The 26677-nt window shown below is 44.6% G+C and overlaps 1 protein-coding gene across 1 annotated transcript in view; it reads left to right on the top strand.

Annotated features, from left to right (window-relative positions):
• LOC122788422 (perilipin-3-like) overlaps window positions 1–26677 on the top strand; it is a 415257-nt gene that overhangs the window by 217570 nt on the left and 171010 nt on the right. The window contains exon 4 of the mRNA XM_044055490.1: window positions 9527–9609. Coding sequence (XP_043911425.1) covers window positions 9527–9609 — 83 coding nt within the window. The remainder of the gene's footprint in view (window positions 1–9526; window positions 9610–26677) is intronic.

The following is a 26677-nucleotide window of genomic DNA, read 5'->3' as shown; positions in this document are numbered from 1 at the left end:
CCAAAGTCACATTGGCGAAATGGCTGAGACTGCATCTCTACCAACAAAACATGCATTTAACAAAAGTTGAGGCGCATTCAACCAGATCAGTTGCTACTTCAGTAGTTTTTCATTCCAGAGCTTCTATGGATGATGTTTGGGCAGCAGCTACTTGGGCTACCCCTTATAACTTGCATCACTCATTTCAAATTGGACTTGGGGGAGAGCATCCTTTGGATTAGTGATGCTCAGGAATATCCTTCCATAGGGCCTCCCAAGACACAAAGTAGCTAGGGACTTTGTCCCATCATGAATGGAGATTGGTAAGAACGGTTTGTCAGTGTTATTTGTATGGTCAGTCATTTAATGACATCCCACCCTCTTACCCCCTCCAAAAGACTCCTAGAAGTTCAGATTTGGTCCTGGTTACATGGGGCATTTGCTCAAAGCCACCACTTATTGCAAGCAAACTGAGGAGATGAAAGGGGCAGTATGCATAGCCTTGGCTAGAGTTGCTGGCTGGTGCAAGCTTGTTACATCAGCAGTCTGTTCAGAGGACTGAACCAAAACCAGTCAGTCATGAATGAAGATAAACAGATGGAATATTTCATGGTAAGAATGCAACTTTTTTCTTTTACTCCTTTGCACCCCCAAGGAATTGTCTATTTGAATCACTTTGAGACCACTAGTGGCATGGAAATGGATAGACTTGAACTTTCTGAAGACGCCTACCTGGATAAACATTACCCTGCACACACAGGGCATGACTGATTAATGTGAAACTTCAAGACTTCCTCCTATTGGAAAGTTATCTGTGCGTCCCCTAGATCTGCTGTCTAAAGTGATTCTTTATCTGGACTAATCCTTTGTACCTTGCTGCCTCTGGATGGGTACTTAAGATCGGATTCAACTTCAGCCACTCTTACTTTGATCTAATGTTAAGTTCCTCCCCTTATCCACAATCCTCTCCTTGCACTAAGATAGCTTGAGTCTTGTTTGCCACTCTTGCTTCAGATGCAGATTCCTAGGCTTAGTGCTTTGGGGTCTACCAAGCAAATTTTCACTTTCAGGACATTACTAGTTTATGGTTTTCTGTATTTGCTTTCCTTTCTCCCTACTTACAAATTTTGAGTAGCCTCTTGGCACTAATCTGGAGTAGTTTGTTCCTTATCTAGTCATTAGTGGATTTGGTCTCCATTTTCTGTGTGTGGTTGGTGTTTAGTATTAGTGTTTCCCCTTGACAGAATGGCAGAAACACCTCCTTTTGCAAGAAATGCATTTAGCAACCACAGCTCCTAACCAGGATGCCCAGACAATAGGTTCATAGGAAGGTACTAGACTATCTGCCCAAGGGCATTTATAAGCCTAGCCAGTGTCTGCTTTCGCCGCCCCATTGATTAACTGAGCCTCTGTCAAGCAGAGCCAATGAAGTGATCCTGGGGGTGTACTTTGTTACCCATCCACTCGTCAAGGCTTCTCTTGAGTTGGTGAGGGGCTCTGCTTAATGTAGTTAGGAATTTTGTTCCAAAGTATGGGGAGTCTGACAGGAATCTCTCCCTCCAGCATGTTGTATTTATTGTGGCAAGGTTCCACTCGAGCGTGTGGCTCGCAGTGACTTGGATTTCTTTAGGTGGAGCATGTCAATCAATTCTGCATTGGACATGGCTTTAAGTCAGGCAGAGATCACCTCCTGAGTAAGCAATATGCTACTGAGTACAGCCGGAGTTTTTCAGTCTGGCTGCATATGACAGGTTTGAGGCCAGTAATCCTCTTGGTGAGGTGCTTTTGTGGTCTTTCAAGCTGTTGGAAAGTATCTTTTGAGGTACATCCCAAATGGGGCATCTTGCTCTATGATCAGTCTGAGTGACAAGTAGAGGGGCACTATAACCTGTATTTCTAGATGTGAACCCCTTGGTAATTGTGCCACATAGGATTTCCTAACTACTTTGGCAATATGGTTGTCAAAGGAGAGATTGCTATCTACCTGGGTCCCCAGATCTTATTACCTCTTCTGTATTAAGGGGGTTGCTGCCTGTGGTAATTCGTGGGCATTTTGTTTTTCCCAAACGGGATGACTATGCATATTTTGGCATTTAGCTTGAGGCCATGATTTTGACACCAGGTGTCTCAGTAAGGCCTGTTTGGAGGATGTCTGTCAGCCGGAGAGTCCGTTATGGCTCCCAGTTTGCAGTCATTGGCAAACTTGGTTAGCCATAGTCCTCCTGTTTGCCTGTAGTTTTGAGAAATATATGTTGAAAAGGGGTCCCAGAACTGAGCCTTGCGGGACACCATTTCTGACTGATTTAGTCCAGACCTGGAGCCCGCTATGCTTACCATGCGAGTTTGGTCTGTAAGCCAGTTGGCAACCCATCTTGTGACATAGGGGTTTGTGCTGGCTGATTTTCTGTAATACCCAAGTGAGGAATGGTATCTCGCCTTGGTGAGATCAAGGTAGGCTGTGTGAACCACCTTTCCCTAGTCTATGGCCGGCTGTGTGAACCACCTTTCCTTAGTCTATGGCCTTTATAACTGTCTCTAAGTCAACCAGGTTTAGTAGGCATTATCTGCCCATAACAAAGCTGAACTGGGTCGGGTCAAGTGTTTGGAGGTTCTCAATGTCTGTTAATGAGTTCCATGATGCGCTCCATAGCCTTGCAGACCAGGCTAGTCAGGCTTATGGGCAGATAGTTACCAGGGTCAGTTGTGGCCCCTCCTTTGTGGAGCAGAATGGTGCACAGCAATGGTATTTTATGGGCACAGCCTGTGGAGAGGCTGAGGGTTGAACAGCGTGTTTAGGTGGGGGGGGGGGTTAGTTCATTCTGTAGTTTGTGCAAGACGCAGCGTGGGACACAACCTGGCCCCATTGTTTTTAGCTTTTGAAAGGGCTTTTTTCACCTGTGCTGTGATTTCTGGGACACTACACTTTTCCGGTATTGTTGTGGGCCCTTTTGAAGGTGAGGGAGGTGAAGTTTGCACTGAATCTGCCAGTATGTTGGCAATATCAGTAGGTTCAGTATATTTTTGTGCCATTTTGCACCATCGTGGAGCATATCTGCAAGTTGCCACTTAGATTTTTGACATAGCTAAAGGCTTTGTGGTGGTTTAGAGTCCTTGGCTATTTTTCTTTCGAAGTTTGCCTTGGATGATTTTGAGGGACCTTAGTTTCTTACTGATAAGGGATGTCTTTCCTTGGGATTTGCTTTTTTTATGAACTAGTTTCCTCCTTTTGTCTAATCTGTTTATGGCAGGGGTCCACCAGACTGGTTCCCTTCCCTTAGGTGAGTGAGTCTTGGTTTTGCTAGGGATGGCACGATCCATGCATCCTTGTAGGTGCTCAGTGCCATTGTAAAGGATTCTGCATCTTGGGCAGTGTGATCCTTTAGCGTGGGGGCTGTAAAACTTACCACCTCTGCCTTAAATAAGGTGAAGTTTGCTTTAGAAAAGTTTTTCACTGTGGTTTCCTTGGTTGGGGGTGGTGGGGTGTGGACATCCAGGGTGATTAGTTTATGGTCTGATCTAACCAGTGACTGGTTGACCTCTGGTCTGGAGCACCTGTCTCCCATGTTGGTGATGACCAGGTCCAATATGTTGTGGCCTCTGGTAGGGGAGTTTACCAGCTAATCCAGGGCATTTGAGCTGATAAAATTCCAGGAAGCGCTGAGCCTGGGAGTTTGTACTAAAGTAGTTTTCCCAGTTAATGGTAGGGTAATTGAAATCTCCCAAGATCAGAGTGTTCAGTAGGACCTTCATGTTTTCCAGTGTCTCCAGAAAGGTGGAGTGGTGGTCCTGGGTCATGGAGGGTGATCTGTAGCAGGCCACAATTTGCATTGCAGATTTCCCGATGTTAGTTGCACATGGATGATCTCATAGGTATCATGCTGCGCCACTAACCTGGAAGTTTGGGTATCCTTGAGTGAATATGGATACACCCCCTCGTGTTTTGGTCCATGTTCTGTGGCCAAAATGTGTGGTAAGAGTTTTAGCCCAGTAGTGCTGGAGTGCTCTGGAGCCTTGAATCAGGTTTCTGTTGCTCCACAGATGTCTACGTTCTCCATACTTGGGGGAGTGCTTTGAGCACATGCATTTTGAGATTTAAACTCCTGGCATTGAGTAGCATAACCCTCAGTTTTTTACTTGTGCTTTTTACGGAGGTGGGTTTGAATTTTGGGCCTTGCCTAAAAGGCACTATGGGGGCAGCAAGATGTTTGGCTAGTATTCGAAAGCCAAGGAGTGACAGGTGCAAGCAGTCTCTTGCGAAGCAACGGGGCTTGTTGCACTGCTTTGGGGGCATCATAAACTACTGCGTGTTCCATGTTTACAGCTAGGAACATTAAACTCTTCAATTGGCTTCTCCCTGCCACAGCTGGAGAAATTCCCCCCTTCAGTCTCCTTGGTTGTCAAGGATTCGTATAAAAGCAAACTAAAGAACAGATGGAATGACACAAGGAGTCCTGTAGGAAGTGGTCTCTGGATGCTTACATCCTCTTGATCTAGCACTAAAAATCCATAAGCATTTGAAGCCAGTCAGTTGGGTTTTCCTTTACTCCATTCTGGAACGGATGAACCATAGGCTAAAGACCTGAAACGGGTGGTAGTTCATAATGTGAACTGCCATGAGGCTGGAGGGGCAGGAAAAGTCCTTTCACAGGAAATAAACCTTTTCCACAGTCATTGTGGTCTTTGTCCTAATCTGCTTCAGAAAAACAAGTTCCCGAATTCATTTGGGGGGGTCTCCCAGTTGCACCCCTGTTGGGAGGCTTTGGGTTTATCCCTTCTCCCCTGATCATGGGATCAGACAGGCAAACCCTAGGACTCACTGATCCAGGTGCCCCAAATCTGAAGTCTTGGTCTTAAACACGGACCAGTTTTCTGACCTAATCTAGTCTGGGTGCCTTGGACTTTGATGGGTCTAAAATTGTAAGCTATCCCTTCCTCTTAGCCCTTTGGCCCTGGGGAGCTTGACACCAGTGTCTGCTTCAGAGCAATGTTACAGGTTCTCAAGGCTTGCGTTTATTCCTCCCGATTCTGCAGTGGTGCTATTGACTGCATCTGCTTTAGAGGCCTTTGAGTGTTTATCCAGGGAGCAAGCTTCCATTTCCTGCTTGGATCCTTCCTAACTCCTGTGGTACTGCTGAGGTCTTTGTTCATCACATCAAGGCAGCTAGCCCTTCAGAGCCACAACACAGTTCATATTGTGGACTGCATCTGCTTCAGTCATAGAGCATCCCACTGGAGAGGGTTACCACAAGAACTTCTGCAAAAAATAAGTGGACTCCCTGCAAGAATCCTTGCAGAAGATGCTGATTTCACTGAAAGGGACTGGTTCCCCCAGATCCCCCCTTGATTTCTTTTGGCAAGGTCCTTTACTTCAAGGAGGTGACATGTGGACCACCTTCCCCTTTGAGTAGGTAATCTGTATTCCTCACAGCTTTGTGTGGCTGGCCCATCTACCTCTTGGGTGGTCCCTCTAACTGATCAAGTTGAGGATAGCATGGAAGGCATTGGACATGGCAGAACCAGTCGCTCAGCACAAGTTTGTTTCCCCTAAAGATGGATCATTTTGGAGCAAGGGTACCATGGGTGGAGTCTGACTGCAGCCACCAAAAAGCTAATTTAAGAAGATTGGGGCTTGGTATAATTAAGATATTTAACTCTCTGACACAAGGTACAGTGTTCCTCTCCTTTGGGAAGGAAATTGGTTGGGATTAGAATGTCTTAAAGCTAGCGTAGTAAATGGCTTTGAGCTTAAATTGTGAATCTAAGGAAAAGGTGAAAATGAACATTTTCCAAGGATGCCACGATATGAAAAAAGATGACTGACTTTAATTGGCTTCGTTTCTGGTTACCATCTTCCATGCTGACAAATATTGCACCCCATTAGAATGGCAACAGACCATACTGCCCTTGGTGATCTGCACCTCAGTCCTCTAAGCATTTGAGTGTTAGCTACCCACAGTGCCTTTTTTAGGCAGTGCCATACTGAAAGTTCTGAAATAGCAAGTCAAAACCAAAAAAATCTAAAGGCATTACTGCTGAGTTTTAAGTATAAACTTCACTGTATAAGCTGTTTTCACCCTGGAGAATACCAGTGTGGTCACTGGGACATGGTTTAGAGCCACAGAGCACAGTGCAAGCCTTATAATGCCTTCCACACATTTAGACCAGCTACTACAGAGATGGGGACTAAAGGTGAAGGTCTGGATTTATATCGGATATATACCTCAAGGTTTGTCAAATGGGACAATGCACTTCTGATTTTCCATGTTCAGATCCAACAAAATCCAGTGCCACTTCCTTGAAAGCTGTAGGTCCCCCTCTGACCCTGAAAACCCATACCATGCAATTAAACTCATTGGAAATGCTCCCCATCCAACCCAATACCATATTCATCAGCGACTTTAATTACCCCACAATTAACTTATTCATTTCAATGGAGCTCTGGAAGTGTGCACTGTAGCTTCCAGTGGGCAGAGCTTAAGCTTTTTGATGGGGTCAAATTATATCCTCCAGTTTCAAACAAGTTCTCTGGGACTGTAGGGGTTACTAAAATGCAAATGTTACTCGCACTTTTTTAGTAGCAGTATTTACATTCTAGGTCTTAAACTGGATTTTCACAGTAAATGGCAACTTTTAAATGTGTAGCATTTTGTAAACTTAAAATATCTAGGTACTCGCTCTCACCCATTTTGTTCATCCAGCTGAGAGCTTTCATATGAGGCTAAGCAGTTCTCTGCAACTTAAGATATTTTGAGAAACATGAAATTTATATAAACTGTTAATATACCTTTATCTATGCTAGACTGAGGTAAAAATATCAATGCAGTTTGCCATTGTTTAAGGTTTAAGATGAAATATTTTAATATGTTATACATAGCATGGTTTTGGAATTAATGCATGTATGAACAAGCTGTATTTTGATGCCTAGCAACATCAGAAGGATGCAACTGCCAAAACACCTGGAGGCTTCACTAGGGTGCAATGAGTTTACTGGGAATATTGTATGACACCAGACTTTGAGGCAGAGATGCCTGGATTTTGTAAAGCTCCATGGATCAAATTGCCATTGCACCAACCAGGGGTACAACCATACTGGATCTGGTCTTTTCTAATATGGGACAGTGCTGCACACCCCTACTGTAGTTTCTTCCCTGGTAAGGTCAGACCACAAAATGGTTTCCTTTGAAGTAAAATAGGAGGAAGTTGGCCTTGGAGTAGTTCGTGAATACTCCAGGCTTAGCTAGAGAGTCCAAATTTTGATAACCTGGGAACATTTCAAGCCCCCAGAAACCCTGAACACTGCTACCTATGAACTATTCACAGAAATCCTAAGCATGCATGTTAGTAGCTGATCTATATTGTCAAGGGCTGTTCATCAAATGCCATTTCACTGACAAACATCAAAGTACCAAAACTCTGAACAGCCATATAAGCAAAGTTTTCCCAGGTGAAAAAAGTTGCTTGGCCAACCGCAAAGAAAACGGACTCTACGAAGTGGGGGGTTTCACCCCACACCTGTGTGGGGGGGGGCTGTGCCCCCACACTCCCCTAACTAAATATACCAACTCAGATTCCACTACAGTGGAGGAAAGGGCAAATTCCTTGGGAAAGAAATTTGCTTATGTGGTTTGGAGTTTTGGTATTTCAGTGTTTACGTCTTGAAAGGGTGTTCAATGAACAGCCCTTTTGAACTACCTCAAGAAAATAAGCCACACAGTCGAAATCAGTAGGCTGTGTAACAAAAGTCATGGTAAAAGTTGGGTGCAGCACCCAACAGGATAAAAGCACTCAAACCAAAGCCAAATTTTGATTTAAATTTTCTGCCAAACCCCATCATGAAGTGTTCTTTAGCTATGTCTGCAGCCTCAAGGGCTATATACAATTGTGTGCAGAGCTCATTGTAAATGGAGCCTCGTATACAGAGAAGATGCAACAAACCTACTGGCTGATAATTTCAGCTCCAACTTTACCCCTCCCCACTCAACCTTTTCTTGGAAATGGCATCAAAATAAAATTCCCCCTGCAATCACTAGTGAACAGGTCATTGATTCTCTCCAAGGCCAAGAGCATTGCATTAATGGTCCCAGGTAATATCCCTTGATGCCTTCTGAATGGCACAAAACATGACCCGTTATGCCTTCTGGAATTGCTTTGTAGTTGTAGCCTCCAAACAGGCTTTGCCTCGTGGAGTACCACAGCAGTCCACCCTCTGCATGAAGGTGGGCATCTACAAACTGGAAACTACAGACCCACAAGCTTCACTAGTCTCGTATGCAAAGCCATGGGAAGAATTATGGAAGTAAACCTCCAGATGCTGGACCCAACTTGGTTTAGTCAAGGGCAGGTCATGCCCATGTCTACTGATCCTGGTGGACTTTTAAAAGGTCAAAGCAGTGGATGAGGGCGAAATGTTCACACTGCCTACCTTGAGGCCAAGGCATTTGACAATACCCCAATTGGGCATTTACCACCAAGAGGTTGGCTACAAGCACATGTCACCAACTGGATAGCAATCTGTCTCAGACAGGACCCAGGAAGTTGGAAGTCCACCTCTACAAAAAGGCCAATTACAAGCGAGTCCCTCAAGGATCGATTTCTGGGACTGATTTTTGGCATTTACTTTGAAGTAAAGGCCAATGTCACTAGGCTCCGAATAAATTTGCAGATGACTGCAAATTAGGAATGGGCATGAACTCTCATCAACACTATCTCCAGGAAGGGCTGACAGATGTACAACTGGTGTCAGAGCCATGGGCTAAAACTAAATACTAAAATGCATAATAGCAGAGCATGTGAAGTCTCCTTTTAAGCTTTGAAATGCTAGCCTGGTTGGTCCCTGAATCTTTGGTGGATATAATCCACAAGGTCTACTGCATTATCGACTCTTTTTCTGTGTTGGTGCTTTAACAGTTCTTTTTTGGTAGGTATTTGTGTCTAAGTAGGTGCCGCATACTACTGAGGCACGTTCATTGCTTGAAACTAATTTTGCTGTCAAAACATTTTCTTTGTGACTCTAAACCAAGAACTTCAGAATTTACCTTTTGCTAAGTACCTGTTGTGGAAGATTGAAGTTTAGACCCTTGACTGTCACTGTTTGGGTGGTGGGGAGTACAGTGCAGTGTCACCTAGTAGGGACAGGTGCAGCTAACAACGACAGCTTGTTGGGTGGAAGCTCATGTATAACATTGATAGACCCACCTATCTACAAGGTTTAAATAGCAAATCCTCCTTGGTTCCCTGGGGAAACTTTGTAAGACCATCCACTCTGTTTTGTTTGCCTCTTTACTTCACTGTTAAGGAGTTTGTGGTGGTTCAGGAGAGTTCCCCTGGACATTCTGAATCTTATGGATCATTTGGGAACTTGAACAGTCAAAACTATAAAATTGGTCACTGGCAGACCAGATGGGAGTTGCAAGGGTGTTGTCTCATACATGTACTGGCACAAAACTGTAAGGTTAGATGTCTCTCCTACTTGTACTGGCCCAAAATGACTTTTGTATTTAAGTGCTTGTCCTGATGGTCACTGTTTGACATGATTGTTTCTTTTCAGTTGCAGCTGCAAATGAATATGCATGCAAAGGCCTGGATAAGCTGGAAGAAAAGCTGCCTATCCTTCACCAGCCCACTGAGAAGGTACATGAAGGGTTGCCTTTGTACTACATGACTCTTAATGCCAGAGGAATAATTGTTTTAATTCATATTAATGCAGGTTTCTTACATTTTTTTTTACTGTTTGGAATGCTTGTAGATTAAACAATGGAAACAGTGCAAAGAACACTCAGTCATCACAGGAGTGTTTTTTACAGTACTTGTGCCGTTCTTCATCACAGGAGTGGTTTTACAATACTGGTGCCATTCTTAATCACAGGAGTGTTTTTTTACAATACTTGTGCCGTTCATCACAGGAGTGTTTTTTACAATACTTGTGCCGTTCTTCCCTTTACAATCCTCATTTTGCCTTGTTTTTCTGTAATTAGGGTGTGAGGTTAACTCTTAGTTCAAAAGCAGGTAATTTAGGTGAAGTCCACATGTGACTGTCACTGTTCTGTTCAGCAGGACATTCTGCCACTGTGGTGATCACCTAGCTGCTTTACATGCATCTTGATGGTCAGTCTGAAGCATACTAAAGATTGGCACAAAGCTGACTGTCTCTGGAGGGCACCCCTTACATCTCCTCTTGTAGGTACTGGCACCCACTGCATTTCACTACAGATGAAAAGATCCATGCTCGTAAGGAGGTTAGGGGAAAAGATTAAGGCCTTAAAGCCTTGTTGTGGTTTGTCCATAATCGGCTGATTTGTTTTTGCCCAATTTGTACTTTATCACTGCTGCAGTCTCCATAGCTATATGGGTGCAACAGGTGTAACATCTCTCCAGCTTACAGAGCTTCAAGGCACCTTCAGTGTGCTCAGACTGTCTGAATGGACTAAGACAAGTGTGAGAATTTCACTGCTGCCAAAGTAAGATCGTCTGAGGCTTTCAAGGATTATTGGTTGGCTTGTGCTTTTCCTTTGAGCAGGCAGTTTCCCTCTGGGGGGAATCTTCCATTGTCTTGTCACTTTCCTGTTCAGAAAGTAATTTTAAAGCTAGGAGTTTCAGTGGAATGTCATGAAACTAACATACTCTTAAATGGAGTGCTCGTTTCTCCGGTCAGTTTAAAGTTTTGAATGAAGACTGCTTGCTTGGTTCAGATCTCTCTGAACAGACTGGCATGATACATAGCTGGTGCCAGCCATAAACTCTCTGCTAATGCTCTTCCCACAAAGCCCTTCCCATTCTTTGCTGCACAGAAAACGTGGACATGTCAGCTGATGCTCTCAACTAAGGGCTCAAACTTTGTACTCCTTTTTGGAAAATTTTGATTAAGACTATTTCTATTACTAGAGTGTGTTTTTAACTAGTTTGAGTGGCTGTTTTTGGACCTTTCTGCCCACCCCTTATTACCTTATGGTAACCTTACCATTTTTGGTAACATGCCTCTTCCCTCTTGGTTGGTAATCTTTAATACTGTTGGTATTTGTGTACTTTCTCCCCATTATTTCTCCCCATCCTTTACCCACTGGATATTCTATACCACTGGATATTCTTAATGTTTTTAAAACTCCTTTCCTCCCTTTAAGTGAGTAGTGTTTCTGGTGTCACTAGACTGTCAACATGCCAAGGAAACAAAGGGACATCTAGGTTTAAACTGTGAGGACTGGCAGAAAGATGCCTAATTCTGATGGGCATCTTGTGTGTATTGTCTGGGTGCTGCTCGCATGTAATTATCTTGTAACATTTGTAAGGGCTTTAGCACCCAGACTCTAACAAATCTTTCAAAATCATCTTGCGTTTCTCTGCAGATGTCCCTTGTCTAAGGCAGAGACTTCAAAATCCAAGTGTGAAATGAAGAAACTGAGCCATTTGGTGAAGTCTTCCCCAAAGGCACTTGTAAACAATCTCACACCCCAGGTTCTGGCAATCTCTTCAGAACCAAAGGCCAGGGTACCACGTGTCTTATCACCTCTGGCACCAAAGACTCAACAATCCAGCATTGGTACGGTTGAGTACTGAAACAACTAAATCCACTTCGGCACTGACAGTAGTTGCTTCTCATTTGGATCCACTTTCCCTTTCCATTAAACAACTCTGTGGATTCATTGAACTTGCCATGGACTCTAGTCCCTTTCAATAGACCCTTTTCTGGGTCAGCAACAGAGCCCATTTTTGGACAAAGTCCCCTTCGGGGATGTCACTGTTCCTCCAGGAGTCTTTAAAAACTGGACACTGTCAGATTGGAGGACCAGCTTTTAGCAGTCAGAGGCTGCCTTGCACCCTCAAACCTCTCTTGCACCAGGAACACTTTTTTCTTTCTTCAACCTCCTTCCAGGTTTTGAACCCCCTTGCTTTGATGCTGCTGGTGCCAGCTACCTTGGTGCCAATGTTGAATCTCATCTCTGCTGGAGTCTACTGTCTGGTCTCCGTCTCCTTTGGGACGGTCACACCCCTGGGGACCAAGGTTTGGCTGCAGGTTCTGAGATCCTTAAATTGGTTATGGCTTTCTGTGGTGCAATCTGTGCCTCTTTACCATGGCAGTTTCAAGCATTCTCTCTGTTCCTGTTCTGGGTGGCGGCTCAGAATGGGGTTTGACCCCAGTTCCAGGGTTGTCTTTCTTAGTTCTGGGCTCCCGTTCCTTTTTGGGCAGGCCTGCATTCCAGATTATGGATTGCCTTGTCCTCAGGCTCCCAGCTGGCTCTATCCAGTTTACATAACTGCTGTGGGCGTACCCATCCCAACACCTTCCTTTAGCAAATATAATTCGAAACCTTTTCAAGTATTCAACAAGCATACTGGATGGATAAAACTGTTAAAGATCCTTGCTCTACTAAATAGCATCTCAGCATATCAATGCCCTTCACTTTAGGTATCGTAGTGAACAGACTGTATGTCACGTGCAACAAATTGCTAGGATCCAGAGATCTAATTTAATTTATATAAATCATTTAAGAATGGTTGTGTTCCTTAGAATATTTTCTGTACAAGTAGAGGTTCAGTGCACAATCCCCAGTCTGAAACTAGTCATGAATGGTGGACATAATGGATCTTTGTATTTTAGGAAGCCCATGAATCACTGGAATGATAGGATCTAGAAAAAATATATCTGCAAAGTAAACCTTCATAATACATTGTAAATTCTAGACTAACATTCATACAAGTTTCCGGTACCTTGTCATATACCTTATTGCAACATATTTTTCATAGAAACAAAATGATACGGTCCATGACAACTGGACCACCCTTGTTAGCAGCATTAATAATGGATGGATCACTTTTAAGATGCTAGAGCTTCCCATTCACTATTTAAATTCACAAATTTCTTTCATTACAGTATGCAGCTCGGATTTGCACATCTTACGAAGTCTCTAAATCGAGTGAATGATGAATGAAAGTGAATGGTTTTCTAAAGTTACTTGCTGAATTAACGGTACCAAATAGTAATGTTAAACCAACAGCCCTAACCTAGTCCACAGTGGCTTCAGTTAGCCCTACTGCTTGTGAGGCTACAAACGACAAGCCTTTATTTAATAAAGAACACTCACTTTGAATAAGCGGCTTTGAAATGTTCCATACTAATGCATTAAATCTTGCCACATGTTTAGTCTGCGACTCTGCTCTTGTATCTTTTCACTCACCCTTGGTTTTATTGTACTCTAGTTTAAGTCCAATATGCATCTTTGAGACTTGTAGGAAAAACCTGGTAGTTCAGGCATCTTTAGCTGTGAGTGTTGCACTGGACTTTACATCAGATATTCTAACAGCTTCTTTCATTGTTTTACTATAATGACCTCCATCTGTGGAGGTGCATTCTTTCCTTTTTGCTCCTGGTAAAGTGAGCTTCACTAGTGACACTGGTGCTAGATGAGCGCAAACCATTCATACTGGCCCTGACACCCAGATTACTTTTCTGGATGCCGGTAGATACAGGTGTATGGTCATTCTGGTTTTCAAAGATAAGGCTGGATCATTCATGCATTAGTTCTCGACCAAACACGTGCCCTTCCTTGATCTGTTCTCTCCCAGTTTACCAAATGTGGACCGAAGCAGTTTCTTTTCAGACTGTCACAATCAGTTGAGGCATCTTATCTCTCATTGACAGTTTCATCAGGAAACCGCTCAAACATGTGTTCTGTATTTTTTCCACGGTCAATGGAGAAATCTATGAGCAAATGTATTTAAGGCTTAAATTTTTTTATAATGCCTCATTGTGATTTGTTCACTTATGGTTTTTTGGACAAATTTCTTTATAGATGCCCTTTTGTAATCTGTTTATTCTGATAATCCATCCAAGTTGCCTTCTGAGGATAGTATGACCTTAAAGGTTGGGCAAGAAAGTTTACACTGCTGCCACTTTGTCCTTTAAGGCAATTAACTACCAGTCTTGTAACAAGTTATGTTTTGGCTGACCTGTCTCAGGTTTGTGAGGTTTCCTGACCTTCCTGACTGAGGGGAAGGTTTCAGCCCTTTCCCTGCAGGACTGTACTTCACAAGTTGCTCACCATTCAATCACATGTAGGGCTGCTGACTTGGGTTAAGTCATGAGACTTCTTTCTTGGCTTCACCTTTAGGCTTTGCTTGTTGACATCAAGGCCAAACTTGGTTGCTTCTTTGGATAAAAATGTGCCCTTATCCTGGATGGATTTTAATAGGTCAGCAGATCAAAGGCAATCTCGCCCTCCTGAGGTCAAGGGTTCTGTACATGTTCCTCCAGAGTCTTCTCAGACCCCTGCCTCCCAGAGCCCTTTTCAAGAGAAGCCTGGTCTTTTTTGATGGGTTTGCTTCCGCTTCCCATTGGCCAGGTTCCCTTGTCTGGCTGCCTTTCCCTGACTCTTGCAAATTTGGTTCCCGTCACTTCAGACTCTTGGGTTCTGTCCTTTATCCGTTGGGTATATTTCATGGTTTGGAAGTATTTTGTTCCTTTTTCAGGCATTCCTCAACCATTTCTCCTTTAACAACTTTCTCATTTCCCAGAGGTTCTTCACTCTTTTGGATCAGGGCACCATTCAGGCCATGCTTCCCACCCAGGTGGGGGAAGGATTTTATTCCCACAATAGGAGGGTACATAGAAACCAATTCTGGATCTTTCCCTGCTCAACATTCCTTTATTTTGGGTTTTATCCCTTCAGACCTTTCCTCTTCTACTTCCTCAGGACTTTTTGGGATCTCTACATCTCGAGGATGCATACTTGCACATCATCCTCTTCATGAAGTGTTTTTTACCTGTTTTTTGCATTTTCACTTCTCAGCTTTGCCTTTTACACTTGAAAGATCATTCACCAAATACCCTGCTCATTGCTTTTTGCAGGCTTTGAGGTACTGATTTTTCCCTATCTGAATGATCTACTTCAAGCTCCTTCTCCCAGCAGTCTGCTTCAGGATCACCAGTTTACTAATTACATAGCCTGTTCACCACAAACCAGCATACAAGGAAAGCAGTCCGGCACTGGGAAAGTACTGACTCTTTCGTATAGTTAACACAATGCAGTGATGTGCACTTTCATCTTTAATACAAGACTTAAGATAATCACACATGTAAAACCCACTCAAATACCATCATTGGTTAATTACCAATCCTTACACTTAACCCTTTTGAGTACTACCACACATTCAGTTTTCTGGGTTTGGTTGTTTCCAGAATCCTGAAAAGTTGGAACAAACTGTCTAAACAGGGCATTCGTCTCAAGTTTTTAGATCATTTTATATGTTCATATACTCATTTTTAAATCCCTTTCAGTCTTGCCTGTGTAGGTGCTACATTCTTCACATTTGGCAAGAAATCAACTTACTGGTGCCACAATTTCCATTTCTGAAATAAACCTAGCTACCCAGCCCAAAGGATTCTGGAAACCATTAAGCCAAACCACATGGGTGGTTGGAAAATAATACTGAAGAGATTCTCAAACCTGGCAAGAATACCTGATGGTCAAAAGCCAGAGAATCACTTCAGCATACAAACACTAATGCATGCTTTCATCAAGACTTCATCAGAAAAACACATTCCAACTCATTTGAACAATATATATCCTAAATTGAAACCAGCCAATTACATCACCAGCAATTAAACTAAATTCATTAACCCCTACTATGCCATTAAAAAATGTATGTTGGATATGAAGTGTGTAAAATCTGAACACTTGCATGTATAAAATCTAAACACTACATGTAAATAAGATACTTTAAATCAATTAACTTAATTTCCTAAAATGGCCATGGGGTCTCCGGCAGCCCAAATATATGCCAATATTGTAATGGCCTTTTGGGAAACCACTATCTTAGCGCAGTTGTATGAAAAGTACAAAATTCTTTATTCTAGATTTGTAGATGAATTTATTTTGGAAGCAAAGCATGTTGAGTTTGATTTTATTAATGATGGGTCTTGACTATTTGAAATTTGTAAAGGGTGATTATGGTTTAATTTTTTGGATGTCAAGTTGACATGGAATCCTGTTAGTAAAATATTTATGAAAGCTATCTTTACCAAACTGATTACCATGTGTATTTACACTGTCAAAGCAACCACCCATTATAAAGAAAAATATTCCCAAAGGACAATGTGTTCAGGCAAGTATGACCACTAGAGACATGGATGTTAATGATGAATTTGAATATATAACGCAATTATTTATGGCAAGGGGTTATGAGATTAATTTAAAATCAGTAAGGGATGAGGTTTTAAGGAAAAGGAATTGCACCTACCCCCAATTGCACCTACCCCTCTATTTAGCAAATCTTTAATAAAAAAAAGCCAATTTCAAATGATAAAACCAAAACTAATGTTATGTTTAGTATGGACATGACTAGATTGCCCCTCTTAGGGACAGTTGGAGGATTTTGGAAGGCAATAGACCTTCTGGAGGCAATAGGGTCAAAGCCTAGTTTTGTGTCGGTAGTTGATATTAAACTGTTGGAGAGAATACTAATGGCCTCAGATGTTACAAACACAGTATGTATAAATGTAGAATACTAATGGCCTCAGATGTAACACAAACACGGTATGTATAAATGTAGAATACTAATGGCCTCAGATGTAACAAACACGGTATGTATAAATGTAGAATACTAATGGCCTCAGATGTAACAAACACGGTATGTATAAATGTAGAATACTAATGGCCTCAGATGTAACAAACACGGTATGTATAAATGTAGAATACTAATGGCCCTCAGATGCAACACAAACACGGTATGTATATTAATGGCCTCAGGTGTAACACAAACACGGTATGTATAAATGTAGAATACTAATGGCCTCAGATGTAACAAACACGGTATGTATAAATGTAGAATACTAATGGCCTCAGATGTAACACAAACACAGTATGTATAAATGTGGAAACAGCAATTTATGCAAATATTGGAAGGTCCATATAGCACACTTGAAACAAACTTGAGGTTCCTGGTTATTGAACTTGTAAAACAAAGGGAGTAATTTATTCTGTTTGTGCTGTGGATGTGATAATTACTACCTAGGAATGACTACTGAGTCTAATGGAATGCATGAGTACTCATTTACTACATTAAGGTTAAAAATGAAAAAAGTATGCTTTAATGCACAAAGTATAAGACATTTTTGTTTTCTGTTAGTAGTGGAAAGTGATTTGAGGGGTGGAGACTATAAAACTTCATTAGAACAGACTTTATGGCAGGTAAGGTGAGAGGAGGGCAAAAAGCTGGGGCTTAATGAAGTATTTCTTTTTAGAATAGGAAATTAAGTTATTCAAGTATTTTGTTTACATGTGAAGTGTGTATAGATTTTATACATGCAAAGTGTTCATAGATTTTACACATTTCATCTCTAACGTGTATTGGCATAGTGGGATTAATGAATTGTTTAGTTTAATTTCTGGTAATGTAGTTGGCTGATTTTAATTGTGTTTTCCTGATTAAGTCGTGATGAAAGCCTGTATTAGTTTTTGTAGCCAATCTGGTATCCCTTGCTTGGTTTTGAGTTTGGTTGTGTATTGGCTGGACACGCATCTTATTATTGAAAAGAATTGTGGCAGTTGATTGAATTCTTAGTTTTCCTCGGCTTGATTACATTTCACTTAAACCAGTACTTAAAGAGAAGGCAACTAGTGTAGCAGCATGGGGTGGGTGTATCACATTTTGTGATACAGTTTATGTACTTTAAATATCCAACGTTTTAGTCATTTAATGTTTATTTTTGCTCTGAGGTTACAAGGCATTTAATTTTAATGTTTTAATAGCGCAAGTAACATTTTTTTTAATGTTTTGGCCTACATGATTTTTTTAAAGTTTAAATGACTGTCACATTTAAAGGCAATGGTACTCAAAGGGTTAAGTGTAAGGATTGGTAATTGACTGACTATTGATTAAGGAGTGGATTTTGCATGTATGATTATCGGAAGTCTCGTTAGACAAATGTGCTCATCCCGGCATTGTGTTTTTTATTAACTTAAGTCATCCTGCACTGGGAAACGTCTTTATTTCCTTGTATGTTGGTTTGTGTTTGCTTCGGAAGCATGCAAGGCTACACATTTTGGTTTGGTTCAGCACTAACTTCCAGACGTCCAGTCTGCCACCCTCTCAGGATAATTTCCTTAAATGCAGGCTTTAGACTATTCCCCATGTTGGCATCTTTTCCTGCCCCCAAGGCTGTCCCTGATGCCCTTCCTGTCTCACAGCCAGGGAATGGTCCTAATGTTCATGGCTTCCATCATTCCTTTGCTTCCATTCTTCAGGCTCCATATGCGAACGTAACTGGTACAGCATTGCCACCAACTGCAGTTCTCTGCTTTCTTCCCTGTCTTGAGCTCTAGCTTCCTGATGAGTCTAACTCTTTCAATCTGGTTCCATTTCCCACTCAACACCTCAGGGCATGGGGTGCCTCCTGTTGCCCCCATAGGCCCAGGGTCTGACCTCTTTATCAGTGGTCAAATCAACATGAGGTGAAGGCTTTTTTGGCTCTGCAGATGTGGTGGTCCATCTTTCAGCCTGGACCCCTCAAGGTTTAGACAATACCAGTGAAGTGGTACCCTAACAAGTGTGGGTAGTGTCCTCTACAGGCTAGCTCTATAGGTCTGGGATCTTGCTATCTGGGATCTTGCTATCTGGTATCAAGTAACTCATTCCCTCTGCCCAATTTAGTGGCAGATTCTTTAGGTAGGTCTCTAACACGAGCTCATGAATAAATGCTTCAGAGATGTTCCTGTATGCTGCCCATTGGTGGAATATTCTTAGATCTTTTTGCCCACTTCAAGCAGAAGACTTTCTCTATTCTGTTCCAGAGTATCAAGTGTTCTGGCTTGGAAAGTAGATGCCCTATATTTTCCGTGGCAGTTTCTGTACACTTTCCCACCCCTTCCTCTCTAGCTGTGTACAAGGCCAGCCAGGACTCAGTTTTGTTGGGGACTGTTTTTGCCCATAAAGCATTAGTTTCCCTCTTCTCTCACTTGGCCATGGGCAGCTACATAAGTTGCCTCCTGGGTGGATCTCTCCCACAAGACAATCTCTTGTCCATTATCACCTGGCCACTTTCAGATGATCCTGTAGGTGATAAGGTTTTGATCCCTTTTGGGCACTTAGGATGTGCTCCAGATTCTCTAGGACGCCAGAAAACCCACTAGAAAATTCTGCATGCCCACATGGGGAAATGTTTCTTTTGGGGGATCCTGATGGCAAGAGGCACCAATCTGTGGGGATCCCTCTGGTTCCCATTTGTGTGATCTGTGTGCTGGGTTGGCATAGTTTTCCAGTTAGCTTATCAGCAATATCTGCTAGTCTGTCCTTGACTCCTCCTCTGGCCTCTAAGTTTGAAAACAGCAGATCTGAAGTAGGAGATTCGTTTGTCTGCAACCTGTGGGTTATGCATCCGATATCGGATCCGAACCGGCATGGTTTATCCAGCTATGGATTTGAGCTCTTAGCTCCTCCCCTCACCCATAATGCCCTGCTGTCCCTACATGACCTCAGATCTAGTTTGCCGCGCTGGTAACCAGGTCTTGGTTTCTGAGCTCTTCAGCTAAGTGATTTTTTTGTACTTAAAGAAAGCTTTAATTTGAGTATTTGAGATATTTGAGTGTTAGGTTCCCCTTTATAATTTGATACTTTCAGCTTAAAATGTTTAATTTTAAAAACTTTTAGTTCCCCTCGCTGGTCTGAGTTTGTGTAAGTGTATTGTGTGGGGCCTTGTGTGTGTACTAGTTTAGTACTAGTCTGTCTTTTTGTAAAAAGACCTTATGTCACAAGCCCCTAAGGCAATATTCTCCAAGTGCTCCGAGTGTGGCCATAAGCTATCCCCTGCTGATGGCCACTCGGTGCGTTTGATGCTTTGGGGTTGAACACCTCGCTTCTGGATGTTCCATTTGTGCAGGGTTCAACCCCAGGGCATTGAAGGAGCGGAGGTCAAAGCTGGTCCTGGTGGGACTTCTCCCCCGGACTCTGCTTTGGCTCCCGCTCCTGTGGTGGGTACCACTCTTCATATCTGAGGGGGAGCCGACTTTGGGATCCTTTGGTCGAGGCTGGCTCCCCCTCTGCTTTTGCTGTAGTGGAGAGGGCTCTGAGGGCTTCCGGACCCCCGGCACTTGCTACGGCTCCGTCCCGCGCTCCATCTGCACTGGGTCAGGCTTCCACCATCTGGCCACTGGGACAGCCCGCTTCAGTGCCCCAAACTGTTCCTTTGGAACAAGACACCACTTGCGAGGGCTCCTCGGACAGCCCCTCACAAGCATACGTGTAAAAGGAGGCACAGACTTCCCAGAGTCTTTAACTGAAGACGCAGATTTGGAGGAAGGGGAAGGCTCCTCAAGATCACCCCCTGAGGATGTCTCCTTTGGAGACATCATGGAAATGCTTCGCATAAGGGGGGGTGGTCTGCCCCCAAGTCTTCCTTGGACGAGTCCGTGTTCTTGGAGGCATTCGAAGCGGGCCAGTCTACCTTTTGGGTGTCCCCTGCTGCCGACCCCCTGGTGGACCTCATTACCAGCAGGGTGTGGAAGGAACCAGACACCTTGGAGCCAATCCCCAAAAGGCCAGACCGAATCCTTACCCCCCCCTTGCAGACCGTGCCCACTGGAGTAAGGGGCCCCCTGTAGATGCCATGTTGACTGCAGCAGCCACCAAGAGGGAACTCTCTCAGGAGAGTCCCTCAGTCCACCCTCCGAGCAAGGAGTCTTGGATGATGGACCGCTTGGGGAAGCGAATGTTTAGTTCTGCGACCTTCTCAGTGAGGGCGCTCAACTACTTGGCACATGTGATCAGGATGCAGCATGATCTTAAGGAATACGCTGCATCCCCCCCTGAGTCCATGTCTGAGGACAAACTTTTGCACTCCACCCGTATGGCCACTCTTTGATCCGTGATGAATACCTCTATGCGGTTGCTGTCCCATGCTACTGAGGGAGCTGCTAGAGCTGCAGGAGTAGGCCTAGTCATGAGACGCCAGGCCTGGCTCCGCCATTGCGATTTCACTGAGCCCTTCAAGGCATCCTTCGCGAACGCCCCCTTCGATGGTTCTGCCCTTTTTGGCAAGACTGTTTGACACCTTGACCCAGAGCGAAAAGGACGGGAAGACTCGGTCTGCCGTCAGAATCTGCTTCTCTGTGCCCCAAAGGTCCTACTCTAGGAACCAAAAGGGCCAGAAGATGTGGTTCCAGAAGTCGCAGCAATCCCAACCCGCTCCGGACACGGTCCTTCCATGGCAGAGGACATGGAGGACACCGTCCCAGGGGCAGAGGGGCTCCTAGGAACTTCGGGTCCAGAGAACCTTTCTCTGAACGGCCCGCGCAGCAGCCCTGAAGGGTTGCCCAACTGCTCCACTCTGGAGGCAGTCGGGGGACGTTTTTCAGAGCACCTAGCGGCATGTGAGTCCATAACATCAGACCGCTGGGTCCTCCGCATTATATCCAGAGGATACAAGATCCCCTTTCATCACATTCCAAAATTCAAATCCCTCCCAGATGTTCCACCCGGTCAGTGGGAGGCTGCTTCGGCAGAAATTGGCCATCTGCTGGGGAAGAGCCATCCAGCCCGTCCCCCCAGACCAGATCGGATCAGGGTTCTACTCCAGGTTCTTAGTGCCAAAGACGGGGGACCTAAGACCAATTTTAGACCTGTCCCTGTTAAACCTGGCAGTTCCCAAGGAGAAGTTCCAGATGGTCACCTTGCAATCCATCCTCCCCCTTCTGGGAGAGAATCACTGGATGTGCTCTATAGACCTCAAGGATGCGTACTACCACATACTAATGGACAGACGTTCCAGGAGGTTTCTTCGCTTCCGGCTGGGAGCCAGTCACTACCAGTTCAGGGTCCTTCCCTTTGGTCTCACCACAGCCCCCAGGGTGTTCACCAAAGTATTAGCAGTGGTTGCGGCCCACCTGAGGCTTCAGGGGGTGCAGGTCTTCCCATACCTGGACGACTGGCTCCTTACTGCCCCAACAAGGCATCTACTATCATTGGCGTGAGACTCTTCATCTAGCTCCCCGCTTGGGCATCACGATAAATGTAGCAAAATCCAACCTGGTCCCTACTCAGTTGATAGATTTGATAGGTGCCAGGTTAGACACGAGGGAGTTAAGAGCCTTCCTCACAGCCGACAGAGTTCAGAATTTGCAACTCCAGGTGCAGTCCATCCTCCACTCCAGCTCTGTTCCGGCGGAATTGGTCCTGAGGGTCTAGGGTCCATGGCGGCAGCAATATCTCTTCTTCCTCTCGCCAGGTTCAACATGCGGGTCCTTCAGTGGACACCAAGTTCAGTGGTCTTGCCTTGCTCTACCTCTGCATCATCCCATTGCGATTAGCAAGGTTTGCAAGCGGTCCCTCTTGTGGTGGCTCCACTCACAGGATCTCCACTGAGGCTGCCCCTTTTGTGCTTCTCCCCCTCGCCATGGTGACCACAGACGCCTCCCGCCTCGGGTGGGGGGCATTTTGCAGGCAGGATGGTCCAAGGCACGTGGAACGACTCGGACCTCCCTGCATATCAATGTTCTAGAGATGAGAGCAGTGCTCTTGGCGTTGCGAGCACTTCAGGCCTTTCTTCCCCTGGGAACAATTGCGATTCAGACATGTCGGTCTGGTACATCAACAAACAGGGGGGAACCAGGTCTTATCCCTTATGTCGAAGCCATGAGTGTGTGGGAATGGGCTATCTCCACCAACCGCTTTCTCATCGCAACGCATATTCCGGGTCTGTCCAACATCCTGGCGGACAAGCTGTCACACCATTCTTTCCCTGTACGAGTGGTCTCTCAATGCTGAAGTAGCGAAATGTATCTTCGCATGGTGGGAACTCCTTGGTGTTAAGGGAGACGCAAAAAGATCGCAACAAGTGACTTTTTTTGCTCTAATCCCTCCAGGGGATTCCCCAAGAGACGCTCTGGTGCATGCTTGGCCTCCCGGTCTTTATGCTTGCCCCCCTTTGCCTCTGCTCCAAGTTCTTCAGAAAGCCTCTCGGTTGGGGTGCAGAATGATCCTCATTGCCCCATTCTGGCCTCGACAGATCTGGTTCCCTTTCCTAAGGTCTCACTCGGTGAATCCACCTTGGATTCTAGATCCCATTCCGGATCTGATATCTCATCCATCGAACCTAACTACTTGGCTGCTCCAGTTCCACTCCTAATACTCCCGGTATCTCGTCTCCAGTTAAGGCCATCTTGGTAGCAGCTCATAAACCATCTATCAGGAAAGTTTACTGCAGTAAATGGAAACTATTCTCCATTTGGGCGGAGCGGCAAGGTCTAGATCCCTTCACGGTTCCCCTTCCTCTGGTGCTAGACTTCCTAACCACTCTCTTTAATGGTGGTGCCAGTAGTTCCACGGTTAAAGTGCAGCTTGCGGCCATTTCTCACTATCCTGTTGGTCATGACTCTGGACCACTTATGTCTGCCAAATTGTGTAAAATCTTCCTTAAAGGCACCTTTCTCCTTAGGCCCCCTGTCAAGCAAGCGGTTCCTCCTTGGGATTTGTCTTTGGTTCTTCAGGCCTTGACCACTCCCCCATTCAAACCTGCAGCCACAATAGATCTTAAATTTTTATCCCTCAAGACTGCTTTCTTAGTAGCCATTACTTCGGCCAAAAGAGTTTTGGAACTTTAAGCCTTATCTTCAAAGCCTCCTTATTTGGTCTTCCATCCGGACCGCGTATACCTCAGGACCAATCCCTCCTTTCTTCCTAAGGTAGCTTCAGAAGCAAACATTTATCAGTCCATTAACCTCCCTGTTTTCTTTCCTAAATATCAGAACAAGGGTGAATACAAGCTGCATTCTTTGGATGTTCACAGGCAGCTTTGTTTTTATCTTAACAGGACAGCTGGTCATAGGCAATCTGACCAGTTCATTTCCTTTGCCAAATTCAATCTGGGTAAGCCAATTTCCTAAGTCTCCTTGTCACGCTGGATTTCGCAGTGTATTCTAGCTTATCAAGCCTCTGGGAGGCCCGCACCGGAGGGAGTCCATGCCCATTCAACTGTCAGTTTCTACCTCAGCGGCCTTTAAGGCTAGGATTCCTCTGGATGACATTTGTTCAGCAGCCACTTGGGCTTCATCCCATACCTTTATTTCTCATTACAAGCTGGATATCACATCTAGAGGTAGAGCATCCTTTGGCTCCACGGTGCTTGAATATTCTTCCATGACTGCCGCCCAAGATTCAGGTAGCTGGGGGACTGTCCCACAGCTTGCAGACAAATGAATCTCCTACTTCAGATTTAGAAGTTATGTACTTACCATAACGTTCCATCTGAGTAGGTGGATTCATTTGTCTGCAATCATCCCGCCCTCCTATCCCCCTGGCCTTGTCAGTTTCCTGCATATTATGTGTTACCCTTTCCAGGGTATTTTGATTCAGGGCAAACTTGATCTGAGGTCATGTAGGGAGAGCAGGGCATTATGGGTGAGGGGAGAAGCTAAGAGCTCGGATCCATAGCTGGATAAACCATGCTGGTTCCGATCAGATATCGGATCCATAACCCACAGGTTGCAGACAAATGAATCCACCTACGCAGACAAATGAATCCACCTACTCAGATGGAACGTTATGGTAAGTACATAACTTCTAATTTCTTAAAGGTGTCCGTATCAGGCCTCACAGTAAGCCTGTTGGTCCTTGCTTGGCCTCGTGTCTTACTGAGTTTTGCAACGTTGTACTTCTGCTGCTTTTGGCTCTTCAGCTAAGCGTGTCAACTTGCACTAATCCTCCATTTATGCCCATGGTAGTCAGGCCCATGGCAGTCGGTGTTCCTCAGTCTGTCCATGCTTCCTTTTCTTTATGCCCATGGCAGTCATTGAGACTGTTCACACTTTTATCTAAGTATCTGAAATCTGCAACTCCAAGGATTTTTCACAAATGTTTCACAAAACTGAGCAGCTTTTTATTTCGTGCTGTGACTTTGGTTTTGGCTGTTATAAGCATCTTCTGCATTTTTTAAGGCCACTCTATCTTTTCATGGCAAATGTGCTTAGTCTGTAAAGGCAGTTGCTACAAGGGTAGCTGCCTCCTCGAATGCCTTTGCCAAGGGTTTTGATACCAGCTCTATTTTTGAGGCTGGTACTTGGTCATCTGTTCATAAACCTTACAAGTTGGACGTTGTTTCTAGGGCCAGAGCAGGCTTTTTTAAGGCAGTCCTGCATGGGTTTGACAGTTCTGCCCCATCTTCCTCCTCCAAAGCTCCTTGAGCTTTACGTTCCTTTCTATGAACACTGCAGTAGTGACATTTGAAGGACATGGTACAGTTGTGTAGAATCTTACCATAACAGCAGATTTCCTTCTGGTCACTGCAGTATTCAGGTGGTCCCTCCTCCCCATCTTCACTCTGCCCTGTGTTGTAGTCACCCTCCTGGCTGGTAGGACATTCTATCTTTTTCTGGATGCACACTTTCATCTGTCCATGAGTCTTCAGTTTCTCCTGGGGCTTTTTCATTTCTGAGTGTCAATACATCACCTTTATGCTGTATGTTGTGTGCAGGGAGCATATGTATAACGCCTGTAAGATCTAAAGGCTTTGGCATAGTGATCAGCTGTTGGGCTTTCCTTGGCATGACATCCCTTGGATGAAGAATACTGCAGCATTTACTTTTATGGGAAGATTTTTACGGAACTGTAAACTTGAAGCAATGAATCATTCCTTCCTGAGATTGTGTCCAAAACTGTCAAATTGACAACTCTTCCCCAAATTCTCAGAAGTGGCTACATTTTACATTTGCTGGGCATTTATTGACAACTTTGAATTGGTCTTCAATAGTACTAAGCAATCCAGAAAGTCTGATCAATTGTAGATTTTTTGAGATGCAAATTAGGTAAAGCAGGTGCTGGGGTTACCTCGTCTGTTTAAAAAAAAATTGCCCTTGGTCTAAATCCTAAAGCTCAAGCCAAAAGGGCATTTTTTCATATCAAAAGCCTGTACTAGCAGACCAGTGTGCTGCAGCAACTTTGAACTGACCTTTGTACATCCAGTTGGATGTGAACTGCTGACCTTTTGTACATCCAGTTTGTGATGAGAAACAATCAGGATAATGTTCTTTCTCTGGTTCCACCATTCTCTAACATCCTTCCTTGATACCACCTGGGTATAACTGCTTGGGAATCAATCCCAAGTGTTTAATTTGGACAAAATTCAATTCAAAAATTTGAATAAACTTACCATAACGATGGAACCATTTCAACCAACCTCCCTCCTGCCCCCTTCCAAATTGACAAATTGGTTTCTGGTGACTTTATAATCCTCTGTACACCAGTCTGTGCAGTCCTAACAGACTGCCGTCCTACTGCTGTGAGCAGTCCTAACAGACTGCCGTCCTTCCCATCCTACTGCTCTGGGAGCAGTCCTAACAGACTGCCGTCCTTCCCATCCTACTGCTCTGGGAGCAGTCCTAACAGACTGCCGTCCTTCCTGTCCGACTGCTCTGTGAGCAGTCCTGACAGGCGGTCCGACTGCTCTGTGAGCAGTCCTGACAGGCGGCCGTCCGACTGCTCTGTGAGCAGTCCTGACAGGCGGCCGTCCGACTGCTCTGTGAGCAGTCCTGACAGGCGTCCGACTGCTCTGTGAGCAGTCCTGACAGGCGGCCGTCCGACTGCTCTGTGAGCAGTCCTGCCAGGCGACGTCCGACTGCTCTGTGAGCAGTCCTGACAGGCCGTCCGACTGCTCTGTGAGCAGTCCTGACAGGCGACGTCCGACTGCTCTGTGAGCAGTCCTGACAGGCGGCGTCCGACT

The sequence above is a fragment of the Protopterus annectens genome, chromosome 13.part0 (genome assembly GCF_019279795.1).
Source record: "Protopterus annectens isolate FY-2018-M chromosome 13.part0, PAN1.0, whole genome shotgun sequence".
Taxonomy (NCBI): domain Eukaryota; kingdom Metazoa; phylum Chordata; order Ceratodontiformes; family Protopteridae; genus Protopterus; species Protopterus annectens.
This window is presented reverse-complemented; position numbering and strand designations above follow the sequence as displayed.